We start from the raw sequence: 18,364 nt of genomic DNA on the forward strand, positions 1-18,364 counted from the left end.
ACAACAAAGCAAGCCTTTAGATAACACATGTTTGACAAATTAATTAATGAATGTAAATGGCTTGAAACATTACATGTATTATTGAAATCAATAATCAAGAGTATAATATTTGATAGATTAACATAACACATAATGTAAAAGATTTTTTTGTTGTCATTGTTGTTCACTCCAATTTCTAATCATTCAACATCACTAATTGAAGATTTAAAAACTTTCATGAAAAGATTTATTCAGTGAAGAAAATGTTGAAAGTGCTTATTATTATCACCTTACATGAAAAAATTGAATTGCAAAAGTTGATTTGTTTGAGCGAGCTGTCCCAAGACCATGTTTAGCCTCCTAGATGCTGAAATTTCTCTTCTTAATTAAAAAAAACCCTACAAAACTAAGAAGAAACAAATACAAGAAAATATTACAATGTAGCATGAGAAGATGAAACAGAAGACATGACACTAACCAAAATCAGACTTTCCTAATCTCCTCTCCCAAAACTTTACTGCAGCCCCGCTGATTTCATTTTACAAGTACACAGAGCTATTTTTTTGAATACAGAGAAAATTAGATCCCACGGATTTCCCTAAAATGGCCCTGCGTTTTTTCTTTCGCCGGGGCCTGTCTGCTGCAATATGTTATGGACACAGGCTTTCTCCGACCAGTTCTAATGCAACTAACAACTTTCATTTATTCGAATTTTCCTACTTGTACAGGGAAAGTGCGTTGGTTCCACGTGAGCATTCTTTTTACCCACATCTGTTTTCAGTTTGCATGGTTTTTCTGTTTTGTTGCAAAATCTTTTCTTTGGATGAACTCAAGACTGTGTATATATCTGGTGGGGCAAAGGAGGAAGTATATTTCTCAGGGTTTGCTACTTTGCCACGGAGTTATGATTTTAGGTATTGGTGGTGGAGTTGTGGAATTTGTTTCTCTGCTGTATTTCCTCAAAAAGTTGCAGGGAGAGTTACAACTCTTAGTGTTTTTTTGTAGCTTTCTTCAGGCCCCTTTCGACGACCTCCATAAGGGCGGAAGCTGCTGGAAGCAAGAAAGGTGGCTCTGCTGAAAAAAGAGCTCGCCAAGCAGAGAAGAGGCGCATTCGCAACAAATCACGCAAGACGCTGATAAAGACCCGCATGAAAAAAGTACTGTGACACTTGGGTACAATTATTCTGATTTTGCAGTTGTTAATACTTTTTCTACATGTTACAATCAGCAATTTTGCTAAAATAGTTTTTCTACTTCATTTAGAAACCTGCACTTGAATTCAAAAGTACCTATGAGATGGCCTGGACCATCCCACACATACCTGTGACTAAAATATAGCCCTCCCTGCACAAATCCCACTGAAAAACAACAAATTCCATAAAGTTAATGCATAGATTACACCAAATGAAGATGATGACTAACAAGACCCTGATAGTCTAATAACTTGACTCAAGTTTTCAATCGCATCTCCCCGATGAGGAGGTCTTTAGTCCCTAAAAGCTCAAGGACCAATTAAATTGGGAATTCCTTTCCCCACATCTCCTTTGAAACTCCATTTAACTCTTCTTTGCAACAATGCCTTCAAACCAACTTGTTTATCAAACTGATGTGAACCAACCCACCTAGGTTTCTGGACTGATCCAATCACAATATCACGGAAACTGAAAGGAACACTACCGTCACAGGTCTTAGAAGGTAACCTCTCGAGTCTCAACACTACGCTCCTTATGTCAAAGAGAGCACAGTTATTTGGGCTCAAAAAGGATTGTAAACCTCTGTTGCAACTGCTGTTCCACAGCCTTCTGCTTCTTCCTTGACTGAAGTACGTACATGGTTCCAACTACTGCTTCTCTCTTGTTGTCTACTCAACAATGGAAGAATAGACTTCCCTGTAGCATTGATTACCCTTGTATATTTAGAAGTACTTGCCAATGTGGCCTTGGACTTCCTAACACAAGTATGCAAGTAAACATCTTCTCTTTCAAGATGAGCCAGCCTATACTAATTATTCACCTTATAATAGACAACATCTCTATCATAGAGATAATGGCTTTAAAAAATGACATCACAAACATCTAATGAAATGACATTTACTGACAGTCAGAAGTATGTCCAAAAGAAAATTGACATTGCTTGATCACTGCTCTCTCTACTTTTTTGCAGCCATCCTAAAGCATATTAGTGGATGTTCTACCATCTCCAAACCAAGTTCACTAACCACCCTAAAATAAATGAAGTTTTCTTGTGAACATAATTAAAGGATAGCATCAGCCTTCTTATCTTTGCTTGGCTTTTGATTTGGAAGAGTTGAATGAGCTTCTTCCATCATTTGAGCTAACACTAACCTTGTAAACACCTTGACAAAGACACAAGACAGCCTACCATCTGCCAGGGAGCTGCATTTGATCTTTATTGTTTTGCCTCCCATTCATGTCTATCCCCTTCTTAGCCCAACAAGGTGCCGTTGATGTGTTTTTTATGCACTTCAAACACAGAATAAAATACTAAGTATTCTATCCTCTATTGAACAAGGAAACCTTATATGCTAAACAATGTGATCAAATAAGATAACCCCAAGGTTTCTTTAGTCAGGTCTTGACATTGCAATGGATAGACTCAGTTGAAATGATGTGATATGCTGGTATCACAAAGGGACTTATGTTTATGAATCGCAGTTGGAACTTGCAAACTAACTTCTCTCAATCAAAGAAAGTTAAAAAGGGATAAAGGGTTTAGGGAAATCTAGTCTAACACCTAAGGACAGTGATGATAATGAATAATGCTTTGATAGACAAATTCCTTCAAACCAAGCTTTGCTTTGCCATGATAACAATAGCTACACAAAACTGGTGCAATCTCCCAAGGTAATGAAAGTTTTGCATACTAGAACCATTCATTCAAATACCCAATGTTTGCACAACTTGAACAAGTATCCACAATCAAACTTAGCAACAATAATTAGGCTCAGACTAACTTTACACTGTAGCTTACAATTAACAAACCACAAAAAATATGAACCAAGGAATTCATCACATATCGTTACATTTCTCCATCAAGATCAATGAACTTCAACTAAATTTGAGAAGTAACAAGAAACCATGCATAATGTAGAAACACAACACACGAATCCACCATATCTTCAATGAAAATCATGTATTTATTTCGACATAGTCTTGGCAACAACTTCGAGTTTCCTCCTCCTCTACTTCTATTAATATCAACTATTCTTCTACTATTGAACTATTAACCCTTAAAAATGAAAAGCCAAGCCTTTTATAGACATCCCAATTACAATTCAAGGGCCAGGAATGATTTAAAATCAATGGCCAAGATTTGAACAACAAAACCCTAATTAGGGTAAGTTACAACTAACTCCTCTTTGACCATTGAGAAAATTACATTTGTTTGATTACATGTCCTTCTAGGACCAATGAGAAATAAGTTGTAACTTTCTATATTTCTTCAACTAGATTTAATGTATCTGGATGCTTTGACTTGGAAGTATGTGATTGGTGGATGAAGGTGAGTTGTCGCCACCTTAGCTACTTGCATGCTTTGTAGACTTGATACCTCATCGCAAGCAATATCTCTTGATACTTAACATCATCATGTGGCTTTTGACTGATTGTGATGGGTCATATTCCCGAATTGCATCATCTTCTAACTATGATTAACTCTTCTGAAACTATCTACTTGAGAGATGCATTCACTGATTTCGTCCTTTGCACTTGCATTCTATCTTCATCTTTCATTGCCTTCACGATGCCAATGCTTGATCTTCATGTGTAGTTGTTGCAAGTGTAGCCTCCATTTGCACGGTCTCTCCTTGTCACCAACTTGCAAAAGATATCCTTAACCCAGATTACTTCCTTGTTATACTGACCTTGATCTTGGATTTTCAAAGGAAATTCAAGATTGTTGTAGCATCTTTTTTCATGTCTTAGTTCGCGATCTTGCCTCTTGGTGTAACTTGATCCTCCATCCGGTTGAACTATTCTTCATTGCATTTTAGAGTTCTTTCATCCCTGAAGTATGAATGTTTCCTCCCTTCACACTGTGGAATCATCTTTCTTCTCCTCAAATGCATTAATCTTACTCTTCCTTTAGCATTTCATCTCTTATATTTGCTCTTCCATGATGTTGATCTTCTTGTTGTATGTTGTTCGCCATGTGGTAGAGTCTTCATCTTCCTTGGGTCTTGGATCTTGACTTTGATCTCTTCTTTTGCATGACATGAACTTAGCTTCTTCTTGCATGTTGTCATCTTGATTTCTTCATCCTAAGTCGTGAAGTGTTTCTCTCTCATGCTGTGAAGGCTTCATCTTTGTCTTGTTGAATCTTCCACCATTGGCCCCTTCACATGATTTGATTTCCCCATGTGAAGTGTCTCTTCTTCATGCATCATTCTTCGCATCCATCATTCCTCACGCTCCCTTGTAATTTTTCCACATTGTTAACTTGATTCCATATTATCGTTCGCTTGCAATGTTCCTACAAAAGAACGCATTAAGAAAAATTATAATAATTCAAATCTGGAAATTGCACTTAAAATTGCTTGTCTTTGTACTTTAAATCTGGAAATTACTCTTGTTAAATTGCTTTAAAAATCTGGAAATGATTGGTATTAATGATGCAAAACAGAAATTGCTAATGAATGAAATAAAATCTGCTCTGATTTTTACAACAGTTGTGGTCTTTCACCTTTGATCTGCCTTGTTTCAATGTCTTTTGCTCTCTTTGCAAACTCTAGGTGGAGGAGTGAATGGTGTTTGAGTTGAGAAAATAATTTTCACATTTACTCCTCATCACATGGCATCTTCCTTACTTGAATTGGTCTTTTAAAACCTTGATGTCGCTGATGATGATCAGAAACTATTGATGAAAGTAATCAATTTCTTCTTGTTATTTTGAATCACCTCTGCCCTTAATATCTCGATCTGCTCCTCGAATCTATGAATTTATGTTTGGATTTGAATTGTGAAGTAACAAATATGAATTCTTGCTCCTATATATTCTTTAATCACCTTGTAAGAGAGGGTCGGCTAGGCTCCATTTTTTCACATGTTTCATACATCTTTGTTCATTTCTCATATGTTAAAAAAAAAACTGAGTTGGCCTCATTACACACGTGAAGAGCACACAGGAAATACTGAAGGGGGGGGGGGGGTTGTGAATCAGCATTTCATATTTTTACTCCTTTTTTAAATGCATAAAAACCACATAAAAGAAGAAATAGAATAAGCATCAAGATGCAAACGCCAAATTTCTCACGGAAAACCTTTTTAGGTAAAAAACCACGGCACACAAAAGCTTTCAGTACCAAAAATTGGGCACCGACCTAGATTACACAAGCTAGCACCAACTCTCCTTGAAGTACAAACTGTAAAGTTTATTCAATTTCAATTGAAGAACAAGTTATATTACTAATAATGCTATGTGATTATTATTTCTAAATTCAATGTCTAATAATTCTAATTTATGATGCAGGCTGAAGGAGAGAGATCATTTATCATTTTCTATGTCTTCTCCAAATGATTCTTATCGGCCTTTATATGTTTAGGCAATCAATCAATAGATGTCTAAGGCATGACCGATCAAGGCACCTATTGATTGGTGCCTCTTCATGCCCGATATCGGTTATTATTTGGCATTTAGCAATTATCATTAATTATGCAGCCTGATAATGAATCGGTGTTTGATAACAAAGCGGGGTTTAATTTATGTTTACCCGATACCATTACATTGCGGGTTTTATAACATAACATTATATGTTATCGGGTTAATACCCTGATAACATATTAATGTCGATTCATAAAATGAATCGCCATTAATATGTGTTTATTAGCCCGATAGCATATAGATCAATGCTTATCATATATGCACAGTGTTAACAATTGCTAATAACAGTGACAATATTTATAATTTGACAATCATCTGTTAAAACCCGATTATCATATTCAAATCGGAAAGCATAGCAAAGAAGAATAAACAATAACAGAATTAAGGAGGTCAATTGCAATGGTTAGAGATGTCTTATCTTGCAGAAGCTATTATGCATTAACACAAACTACAATGATGAAGCACCTACTCCAAAAGTGAGGCATCAACCTCAGAATCTCTGATTTTGATATGTTTCTTTTCTTTAATTCATAGAATTCCCCTTTTCACAGCTTCTATAATCTGATTGCAAATCTATTATCGAACTCTCAAGTCTCAACATCTTGATCCTTATTAATTTTACACACAATGTATTTTGCACTCCACTATTATAACTTAGCATCTCCGCACCTTATCTCACCCTACATCAGGATGTTTGGCTCCTTTTTAATATCTCACACCCATGATACCCACTTCTGTGTCTGGTCAAACTCCAAAGACATGACTTCAGCTCTGAATATCCGTCACTTGCTTCTCAAAAAAGTTCAATACACCCATACTTCCCTTATACACAGCACTGTGTATTTAAAAAAAAAACGTAATAAGTACTCCACCTCACATATAAACTCAGGGCCGCCTATGTAGTTATACCATACACTATTTTTATCTCCACTGCAAACCGTTATCTGAAGCATGATATTCAGCAGCCACACAAGTTTTTTTTTAGTATTGCATCCCCTCAAAATATACTTTCAACGCATCCTTATTAATTACCTGCTCCACACACACCATCCATATACTCCATGCGTTAAAGCCTGACCAGCGGCAGACTTTTGACAATTAGGTGGAAGGAATATATTAATGATCTCACAAACCTCTCATACACATTAGCAAATCACAAAATACTTTTCTATTAACTACATCCAGAATGTAGTATAAAAATAGCACTCCAGTTATTCATATGCAATGCACTACTATATATTTAGCATATGGTTCATCAGTTCATCCCACCTTATGTTATGCCCATTAAATGATATTTGAAATTCATCATGGATGATGTGTCACTTGAAAAATACAAGCAGGCAGGGGACTTGGACAGGCAGCCAGCTCAAACTGACACCCAAGAAGCCCAACCACACAGTCAATTAGCTCAACCAGACAACCAGGTAGCTCAACCAAACAGGCAAGTAGCTCAACCAAACAACCAGGTAGCTCAACCAGATAGGCAAGGAGCTCAACCAGACAACCAGGTAGCTCAACTAGATAGGCAAGTAGCTCAACCAAACAACCAGGTAGCTCAACTAGACAGCCAAGTAGTTCAACCAAGCAGGCAAGTAGCTCAACTAGACAACCAAGTGGCTCAAGCAGCTCAATCAGGTAGCCAAAATTATTCAACCAAAATCTGATGAATAATCAACAGCTTAACTAATATTTCATTCCAATTCTCTTTACAGAAATCTTGACAAACATCCTTTGACATCAATGACAAAATATCCAAAAACACGCTACATCATTATTTTCATGTCTTGTGAGGCCCAATACCTTGGGTCGGCCTTACACCTCTCCCACACGTTTTACCTTGCAAATGCTGGTTGGCCTACTCACATTTCAAACAAACTGGCTCACCTTTAGGTCGGCCCTACATTCACCCTTTGCACACCCTGTATATACATGGTGGGATTTTATGATCAGCTTGCAATTCAAATCCAATTTTATATCTGCTATGCTTTTGATTTCAGGTTTTAGGCATGATTATGTAAGAAATCAGGATTTTCACTTCAGCATGTAAGATTTCAGGACTTTCGCTAGGCCATGTAAGAAAGTGGGATTTGAGCATCCTCATGCATGATTTCGGGGTTGTGCACCTCTTGTGTATAGCTGGGCGGGATTTTCACAAATTTGTGTAATGCAGGTGGTGGTTTTGATGTGAGCATGGATAATGTAAGGCGGAATTTAGACTACCTTATGTAATGCATGGCGGAGACAAGAAGGGTTTGTGCATTGAATTCCAAAAGACTCAAGTGGTCTTGTGATGAATGGTGGGGATTTGATGAACCTATGCAATGCAGATTGGGATAATCAACTACTCATGTAATGCAAGGTGGAAGCTAGGGCTTGTCATGTATTTGAGAAGCAGACGTTTGACCTGGCCATGTAATGTATGGTGGAATCCCAAAGGTTTTATGTAATTACTTGTGGAGATTGCACCTTCTCATGTAATATGGTGTGGAATTTTGATGCCTCCATGTATTGACTTCTGGAAATTGAATAAAGTCATGCGTATCAAAGCAGGACTTTCATGCAGTCATGTATTTCAAGTGGGAAATACCACTTGACCATGTATTTTTAAAACAAAACTTAACTTCACCCTTGCTAGTCTCAAATGAAATTTTGCCTTAGACTAACCTTTTTTGGCAACATTTAAATTTTGATCAATGTTTCAAGGCAGAGATTTAATAGAATCTTGCAATTTGAATTGGAAATCCACCTTGCATCAACATTTTTAAGCGAGTTGAGAGGCAATCAGCACTTCTGTTTAGACTTCAAATATTTGTGCAACGATTTCAAATGAACATTAACTCCATCCTTACACTTCTTACGTAGGAATTCAAGCACTAATGCATTATACTTTAAGTTGGCCCATGCATTGAATGATGAACTTTCCCCTTGCCTTGTAGAATCACAACTTAGCCCTCATCATACCCTTGCTGTGTACTCGTGGTTTCATCATTGCCATGTACAAAATTGGAGTTTTGCCATCTTCATGCTGGATTTAGGGATTTTGACTACTTTACATAAGAAATAGGAACTTTTGTCACTTCACAATGTCTTCGACATTCAGGAGTTTAAGCAACTTTGCACTGGGACATCGGGGAGGCAAAATTCCAAGGGAACCTTGCAATTCCACACTTGTAATAACTAAAGCAAGGAATCTTGCAACCTCATCTTTCAAAACTTCTCTTTCAATCGCGGACTCACTCTTGGACTTGGTTGATGAAACCCTCTCATATTAAGGTGAAAGACCACAAAAATGTTGTTAAGCAAACACCAGACCAACAAAACACCTAACCTAGCCAGCGAAAAGAGGGGTCCCCATTTGAAATGGGGCGATGTGTGAAAATGTCACAGCAGGTACCAATTCTAGGTGCAACTTCCAACTCTCGTCCTTTGTATGTCCATTTTTATCGCTATGGGTACAATGCTATAATGGTGAAAAATTAGGGTTTCACCCAATGATGAAGTAAAACCCTTGATTTTTGCTTAGGGACCACTACATTAAAGAGGGATGAATCCAATAGATCTTGCCTCAATCCAACAAAGATAGGGCTAAGAATTCTTATAAGATTCACTGGTTAGGATTGAATACCCTCTTTTAAGTTGAATTGTGAAAATGCTGAAATTAGGGTAAATGTGTTGGAACTGAAGTAATTATGCATAAACAGTGATCTATAGTCATCAAATGGAGCCACGAACCTAGATCTGAGCAATATGAGAGTGTTTGGATATGTACCCAAAAGGTCGTCCTGAATTGTTGGGACTAGAATGCTTGTCCCTTTGGTCCTCTGCACTTTTCGCCATCCAAAGGGGAACCTGCTCGTCATTGTGAATTATGCCGATCCTTGAAAGTTACAACTTCGCACCTTAGATTTACAATTATTGATGATGATGCTTTGCTTCTTGAATGTAATCATATATGTTGTATGAAACGGCATGAACATGACAAAACCCTAATCACACACACATGCTTGCATATGAATGATGTAATTTTCCTCCACAATGGTTGAATGAAGAATATGCAGCCTTGAAGATCTCTGAAAATGTTTGATGATGAATGCTTCACGGATGTAAAATCGCTGGTTATGTCCACTTATGATTAATGGATAAAATTAGGTTGATCAAATGTCTTTATATAGGGGTATCTAGGTCATTTATCGATTAGGCTGACCTCCAACGGTCATGTAGAGCCACAAAATTGAATTCTCGCCGGAGAAGTGAGACCCTTGACCCATTTTGAAATAGGTCCCAACTAAGAGGGACCAGGGCGTTGGTCCTGTTGAGGTGTTTTTTATGACAGCGCCTAACACAGAATAAAGTTGCCCAACGGTCACTTTACTCTCTCTTGATCAAAGAACAATTATATGCTAAGATTGCAGTAAGTTTAGACAATCGACTCCAAGGTTCCTATATGCAATGGACGTGACTCGGTTGGCTAATGTGATTGCTGGTAATCCAAGGGGACTTATGTTTGATCATTCTTTCACTTCTTTGCTGTGGCTGTAACTTCATCAATGGATATAGTAATTCTGCGATGCTTCTGCTTCGAATGAACTAAACTGGAAAACTGAAATTAAAGGGGAAAAGGGTTAAAAGGATCTAAATCTACTCCTAAGGGTAGTGATATCAATAGATAGTGCTTTGATGGACAAATTCCAAAATAACCAAGTTCTGCTTTGCCAAGATTAACTACAACTCCACGAGAATTGGTGCAATCTTCCAAGGACGTTGAAGGATTTTCATATCGAGAAAGTGCATTTGAATATGCTAAATGGCCCAATCCAAACGACTATCCACAATCGAACTTAGCACAATTTTGGTGGCTCAGGCTAACTTTACACTGCAACTTATAATCAACAGGATGCAAAAAGTATGAACCATGGAAATTCATCAAACACCATTACATTCTCCATTGAAATCAAAGCACTACTCTACTTCTACTCTAAGTGAGGAAGGTGAAACCATGCAAGTTTTGAAGAAATAACTTAAGTGGACACCATTAGAGAACAATGTTTCACTGTTATTATCTCAAAAACTTATCGCAACAATTTCATACAAATCTCCCCCCCTTACAAATGAGGGGGGTCACCCCTTTATATAGGCCTCAAGCCTTGGCTACATGCAAAACCCTAATTAGGGTTTACCCCAAAAGATTCCCCACATGATGCAACATGGTGGGAATCGGCCATAAATACCCATTATGCCCATATACAATTAATTCCAGCCCATTACAATTGGTATCCAAAATGCATTAAATGCACCACTCTTCACTAAATTCGCCCAACATGCATTGAATATTCCTTCATGCAAAAATCGCCCCATTATGTCATAAATGCACCATGATCTCCGCATGCGACAACTGTATGCAAAAAGAATCAGCCATAATGCCTTAAATGTGACGGCTACATGGAAAAAGATACTCCATTACCTCAACATGCATTGACCCGGTTGCCACTTGGTCAAGAAACCCTTGGAGAGAGAAAATTCTTGGAGAGAAAACTTTATCTGAGAAGAATTTTCTTGAAGTTTTCGAATTTGCCTTGTTTTGGAGGGAATTTCTATTAGTTTTCAACATCTATTTTTTAGGAATTTTTTTTCAAATTAGGGTTCTGTTGACGTGTATTTTGTACACCATCATACACAGAATAAAATACCAATAGGCATCTTATCCTCTCTTGAGAAAATAGTCTCTAACTGCTGAAGATTCGCATAAAGGATCAGTTAGGTAGACTCCAAGGTTCTTTTAGTAGGGTCTCTACGTGTGGACAAGCTTCAGTGGTATGATGTGATTTACTGGGATCACAAGGGGACTTACATGTGATGATTGAACTTCCGATCTGCTTTGCTGGACACAGGCTCTTACTAACTTAGATTTGAAAAAAATGAAAAAGGATGGGCGAAGAGAGGATCTAATCCTAATACTAAGAATGTAGGAGCAATGATTGATCTTTGACAAAACTCTAACTAGGTCTTGTTTTGACATCAATGGAACATCTACACAAGGCTAGTGCGATCTTCTAAGGGAAGCTTTATGATGTTCAAATCATCACTGCGGGCATAGATACCATCCAAGTTGATGCATATCAATGAAGAGGCAACAAATTGAAATTGAGCTTAAGCTGAACGATTCCAGTTGACTACACAAGGCAAGTCTGCAATCAACAAACTGCTAGTAGTATGGATATACGAATTCCACCATTAGTCAATCACATTTCCTGCATTCATCTAATCATCTACCATCTATGATTGAAGACTCAACAAGAAACCATGCAAATTGCAAGAAACGACACACTTCACCATTACTTCAATGAAAATGGAGTTTGTTTACAATCAATGGCAACAATTTCTTGCCTTGTCCTCCTATTCTACTCTAATTGCTATTCTATTTCTATCTTCTAATTATTCCAACTATTTACATGCTATCTCTAACTTATTGCTAATTAGCCTTTACAAATGAAATGCCTGGGCTTATATAGTGCCCACAATACAATTTGATGGCTTAGATCAATTCAAAATCAATGGCCGAGATTCAACAATGAAAACCCTAATTAGGGTTTGTTACAACCATTACATAACATTTAATGCTTGACCAATGATAAAATTGTATTGCTTGGACACATGTCCCTTCTGGAAAAATCGACCAATGGATAGCTGGGGTAGGTACATCGGAGTTTGTGCCACCTTCCATGAGTTAAGTACATTGAATCTGGACATGCTGAGGTGGACCACACTGACTGGAGGAGTGATGACTAGGATGCCACCTCATCTGACACTCGTAGCTTGCTAGATATTCAATTTGATGTCGTTGAGAGGCTATCTTTAATTAACTCTTGTCCTAACTCCTTTTGTCCTTGATGTGCAGGATGATGATGTACCTCGCCTTGGAACGCTGGATTGAAAGAGGTCGCCCCTGTCCTGGCTTGATCGTCCCGACGAAGATCGTCCTTGATTCGACTTGATTTTTCTTTGATGAGATCTCCATTTGATGCCTACAACATTTCAAAATTAGTACCATGATTTTGCAATACATAACATAAATTAGAGAGCAAATTTTAGGAAACTTAATGATAAGTCCTTTATTAATCATTTCCTAAAAACGACTATTGAGCTATGAATTCAAAATTTCAAAATTTCAAAATCTAAGCTATGACGATCAACAATTCAAAATTAAAACAATAAAATCAAATCGCCATACCTCAATAGAGAGCTAACTCTAGAATGCAAATAAAGAAAATTCGCCTAGGCAAAAAGATCGAAAATATATAGTCTTCAACGTGATCTCCTCAATGCCTTTGACAATTCGCTTCAAATGGAAACTTGGATTCGCACCACCTTAGATGATACTAGCGCCACCTTGCTTTGTAAACTCTAAATCGCACCACCTTGAATACAACTCGCACTTTCCTTTGTCTTCCTCAAATCGCATGTGGAAAGGTAAAAATGATAATGTGAAAATAATGGTTTTCACCTCTACCTTTATAGCGCTCACACCACAATTACCATATAGGCCGACTTGGTGATTAAACAAGGCAATTTAAATGATTTTTTTGAATAAATAACAAGGCCGACTCTCACAAACCAAGCGCTCCTTTTGAATTTTATTTAATTAATAAATAATTAATTAAATGCCTTTATTATTTAAATAAATAAATTTCGATTTTTATAAAGGCAAAATAATTAATAAATATTAAGCGCAAATTTTAAATGCCATTTCTAATTAAATATCGATTTTGCTAGCATTTAAATAAATTCAAAAATGTTTGTTTGAGCGCCAAAATATTTTGAAAATGAAGTATACGTACCTCATCGCCCTGGTCCCTGACTGGGGACAGGAGCGATCCATCAACTGGGTCTTGATTCTTGCAATTTCGACGTTCAGAGTCTTGATCTCCACGTTGAATTTGCCATTTTCGCTAGGATCTTCGAACTTGAGTATCTTGCTTGTGCGAATGAATGTCCTTTATGACCATTATCGCTCTGGTCCCTTGGAGAGGGACAGGAGCGATCCATGTGTTTTCTCCATGATCTTGCATCTTTATTCTCAAATTTCCATCATAAGGCGAACATTAGTGTTATTTCTTCATTCCATGCTTGTTTCGCTTGAGTTCTACAAGGCGTTTTTTGATGTTTAGAGGATCATCGCCCTTGTCCCTTGGAGAGGGACAGGAGCGATCCTTATCTTTTCTCCATTTTAAGCTCAAACTGGTAATATTTAACGTCTATCTCCCTTTGTATCGCCTTCCAAATGATGTTTAAAACCTTGTGCAACCTTATTCCAACGTGATCTTTAAAGGATATCATGCGTTTTGGCAAATATCGCCCTGGTCCCTTGGAGAGGGACAGGAGCGATTCTAGTGTCCTGGCTCAAATTTGTAAACATTTGATCTTCGTTCTTCGTTCATTGTCTTCCAAAGGACGTCCTTGACCTTGCCTACCCTTGCCTTGTCATGATTTTGAAGGAACATGGGTATTTTAATGAAAATCGCTTTGGTCCTTGTCCAAAGGACAGGAGCGATATAGGCTCTTTATACAAATTGGTGATCGTTTAACGTTTGAAGCCTTTGTATATCATCTTCTAATCATGCCTCGGACCTTTTACCACCTTGCAAAACCTTAACTTCACGTGATTCTTGAGAGATTTGGCCAATATGATAAACATCGCTCTGGTCCCTTGGAGAGGGACAGGAGCGAACTTCAAGGTTTTGAGCTTGTTCTTGCGTTCTTCAACTTGCCATTGCTTTCGATGCGTAAAATGAAGTCCCTTGATTCTCCTTAATCACTTAACACTTGATAAACTTTCAAAATCTTGGCCTTTATAGGAATTTCGCTCTGGTCCCTGCCTGAGGGACAGGAGCGAATTAGATGTCTTGGTGCAAATCCTTCATCTTTGGCAATTTTTGATGCTTTGTTCTTCAATGAGATGCCTTAAAACGTCCACGCCACCCTTCACCTTGACTTGGAGTGATTGAACTTGGAGGAAAAGGCAATATAATCATTATATCGCCCTGGTCCCTTGGAGAGGGACAGGAGCGAATTTGTACTTGTAGCCTCCATCACACTTCGTCAGCTTCCAAATTTATCTTCAACGGTCTCGTAATGTCCCCTTTCATTCATCCATGCCTTGAGATCGGTTGTAACTTGGCAAGAAATTTGTCTAAGACAAAAATCGCTCTGGTCCCTTGGAGAGGGACAGGAGCGAACTTGGGCATTTGGGTCCCTTGTTGACGTTTGATAATCTTCAATTTGTCTTCAATGGGTTCAATTCATCTCCTTTCTTGCCTTCAAACATAAAACTTGCTTGATCTTTGCCCAGATCGTACCTTATGAAGAATTTCGCTCTGGTCCTTCAGTGAGGGACAGGAGCGAATTTGACCCTCTAGGCAAAAACTTCATCATTTCGTTGTTTTTGATCAAGTCTGGATGCTCTATCATGCTCATTTCGTCCTTCACCATGCCTTTGATGTCTCGATTCGTCCAAACAAGGTCAGGAATGGCTCAACTAAGCATTTTCGCTCTGGTCCCTTGGTGAGGGACACGAGCGATTCGCCTTGGTCCCTTGGAGAGGGACAGGAGCGCTTTTCGCTCTGGACCCTTGGAGAAGGACATGAGCGAAATTTGACCTTTCGAACTCTCTATCAGGATAAATTTTATGGAATATAACATCTAAGTATAAGTGACATTTCTTATACTTTAAGTTATATTCCATATATACTTTCAGGATGTTTGAGAGTGGTTTCAGACCTCCAGGAGTTATATTGCAAAATCTAGTTTTTGGAGGTTTTTCAGTTTCCAGACTTAGTCAAATTCAGGATCAGGACATTCCAGACTTAGCCAAATTTCAGGATCAGGACCTCACTCAAGCAGGACTTGCTATCCTATTGATGTGATCCCCTGGGCAACGTTCAAAATGCAAAGGCTAGCTAACAAAACCCTAAAAAACCTAAAGAACAAACCCTAAAAAGCAAAAAACAAGGGTCCCCATTTGCAATGGGGCGATGTGTGAAAACGTCACAACAGGTTCCAAGGTCCAGGAGAGAGAAAATTTTCTCACTTAGCCAAATCTGACTTTTTTTGAAATTTGGATGAATTTTGATGCCCGAAAATGGATTTTTTCAAATTTTTTCTCGGGGGGAATTTTCTTTTCAATTTATCCTTGACTTCCATTTTCCTTGCCTTGGAATTTACCCTTCAAACTTGGGCGTGGTATTCATCCTGAGGAGGATTTTGACCTTTTCCTTGGCTCCTCATATCCAACGCTCTATCTTTTTTCTTGGGTGTTGATTGACCCTCATGGAGGAATTCTTCCTCTGCTTGACTTTCCATGACACCCCCCTTTTGGCGCCACACTCCTAACTTGGGCGCTATTTAGGCATGATGGAAGAACTTTGATCTTCTGTGGCTTTTCCTTGGCATCCCTCATCTAGCACCCCAAATTGGCCTTGGGCGCTAATTCACTACAGAGGAGGAATTCCTCATTCATTGACCTTTTCCAGGTCACCTTGGTTCTAGGCTCTAGCATCCATCCTTGCACGTGGGCGGAAATTTGGTCTCATGGAGGAACTTTTTCTTTTGCCAACTTTCCTTGGCACCTTGTTTTTGGCACCCATAGACCTAATTGGGCGGATTTTAGACATGGTGGAGGAAAATTCGTCCACACCCTAAGTTTGGCGCCCTCCTAACCACTTGGGCGCTAGATTGGCATGGTCATGGAATTTTGGGGGTGGAGGAAAATTCCTCCACCACCCTAGTTTAGCGCCCAACTCCCACCATGAGTGCCATTGGGCATGGTCAAGGAATAATGGATTTTCTTGCTTTTCTTTCCTGGCCTCAATCCAATGCTCATTCCTGACTTGGATGCCTTTCTTTGGTGAGGGATTCTTGCTTGGTTCTTCATCCAGACTATAAGCCATTTTTTTACGTTTCTGGAACAGGATGCCATTTTGAGCCGAAGTGGTTTTCTTGCCTCAAGAAGATTTATCAATGCTTTCCATTTTTGAGTGATTTCCATTTTTTGATCTATCAGTCTGCTTTTTCAAACTTTCTGGATTTAGGAATGTTCAGGAATGCTCAGTCTTTAGTGTCTGCCTGTGAAGAACCTGCCAAAAATAGACTTTCCTAGAATAGTAAGTGTTTCAAAATGTTAGGATTAGGGCAAAACAGGTCAGGAAAGCACTTACTAAAAATAGAAACTACTAATAATAGTAAGTTTGATTTTTGGCAAAATTAGACCAATCCGAGAGGCAGTGAAATCCCTAAAAAATAGGAAAAAATAGAAAGTTGCTCAGAATTCACTCAAATTTCACGTGTAGGTTCCTTGAAGGGTCTTGATTTCAATGCAATGCTCAGTTTTTCCAATACCCTAAAGGAAAGGCCTCAAATCTAAGTCTGAAGGGCAATACCCTAAAATGGATTTAACGAGTTCTAGACTTAGCCAAAATTATTCAAACGACTTGCAGACTTGATCAAATTGACCCCAAATCACTTGCAAAATGAGGAGACTGCCGCTAAAAGGCCTAGAGAAACACAACCAAAAGACCAAGAGGACCTAAAAAGTAGGGGTCCCCATTTGCAATGGGGCGATGTGTGAAAAGGTTACAACAAGTCCTTCTCAGTTAGGGACCTTAATTTAGCCTCAGGGAGAAGGATACTACTTTGGAAAATCAGCTAGTGGGTGTACATGGCATCGGAACTGGAGAATTAGCACAAATGGACCTAAATAGGAGACGAGAGACATGCTAAAGTAGGGGGCACAAACATGAGGTGTAAATTGGCCCTGTGACAATTTACGACGCTACAAATGTAAACTTTTCTTACCTTTGCCATTTGTAGTAGTGGTGTTCTTCTTGCTCTTGCCCTTGCTAACTTCCCATTCTACTAAAAACCTTGTTGTTACTCTTCACCCCGTTGTTTTCACTCGTAGGAAGAAGTTCCTTTCTTCTCCAACTAATTGTAATGGACTTGGGTACACATTTTATCAATATCCTGGGGCTTTGCCACAAGGACAGGGCTCTTTAGGTGACCAAACAGCCTACCTGTGTACTTCTTCAAGACCTTACGATCCATAACATCCCTCCCTAATTGTTTCGTTTTCTTCTTGAGCTTGGACACTTTGCCCTTGCCCTTGCTTCAAGTAATGCCAATTCATCTCCATTTTTTCCTCATTGTTAAATAGGGTAACACTGTTTTGTTAGCCACCCTTTAAAATTCTCTCAGTTGGAGATTGGTGGTACTTTTTTAATTTCCAAAGATGTGTATAACTCTAATAATAAGTAAGAGCATGCTCGGACAACTTCAACCTTTCAAAACAAAATTTGTTGATGAGGAGACACTTTGTGGGTACTGAAGTAAATCTCCATTTGAGAAGCCCACTGATCCAACCTCTTGGCACTTACCTCTCTATCATAAAGTTGAATATTGAACTCTTCCTCAACTTTAAAGAATCTCCCAGAGGTACATTCTCCTTCCTCACAATCAACTTCTCAGATTTTTTTCCTCACAGTGCTCACGTAGAATCCTAAGCTTCTCCATTAGGATTTGCATCATAGCTTCCAGCCTATCCAGTTTCTCTTTTTTGCTGGAAATCCTTGCAGCATCTTCTTTCAACCTCCTAATCAAGCTTCTCCACCATCCCCTTCTCTTGTTGTCCTTATCATCTTCGCTCTCTCTGTTTCTCCAATTCTGGGCTCAAAAGGCAGTAAATCGATCCTCAATCCCACTGTCTCTAGTAGAGGGC

General features: G+C 38.5%; 1 protein-coding gene across 1 annotated transcript in view; it reads left to right on the forward strand.

The window, feature by feature from the left end:
* Positions 1-390: 390 nt before the first annotated feature.
* The window catches only part of LOC131072110 (small ribosomal subunit protein bS20c), a 78,534-nt gene continuing 60,560 nt past the window's right edge, over positions 391-18,364 (forward strand). Inside the window, exons 1-2 of the mRNA XM_058008173.2 lie at positions 391-727; positions 985-1,136. Of these exons, the coding sequence (XP_057864156.1) occupies positions 583-727; positions 985-1,136 (297 nt within the window). The 5' untranslated portion in view covers positions 391-582. The remainder of the gene's footprint in view (positions 728-984; positions 1,137-18,364) is intronic.

The sequence above is a fragment of the Cryptomeria japonica genome, chromosome 11, assembly GCF_030272615.1.
Source record: "Cryptomeria japonica chromosome 11, Sugi_1.0, whole genome shotgun sequence".
NCBI lineage: Eukaryota > Viridiplantae > Streptophyta > Pinopsida > Cupressales > Cupressaceae > Cryptomeria > Cryptomeria japonica.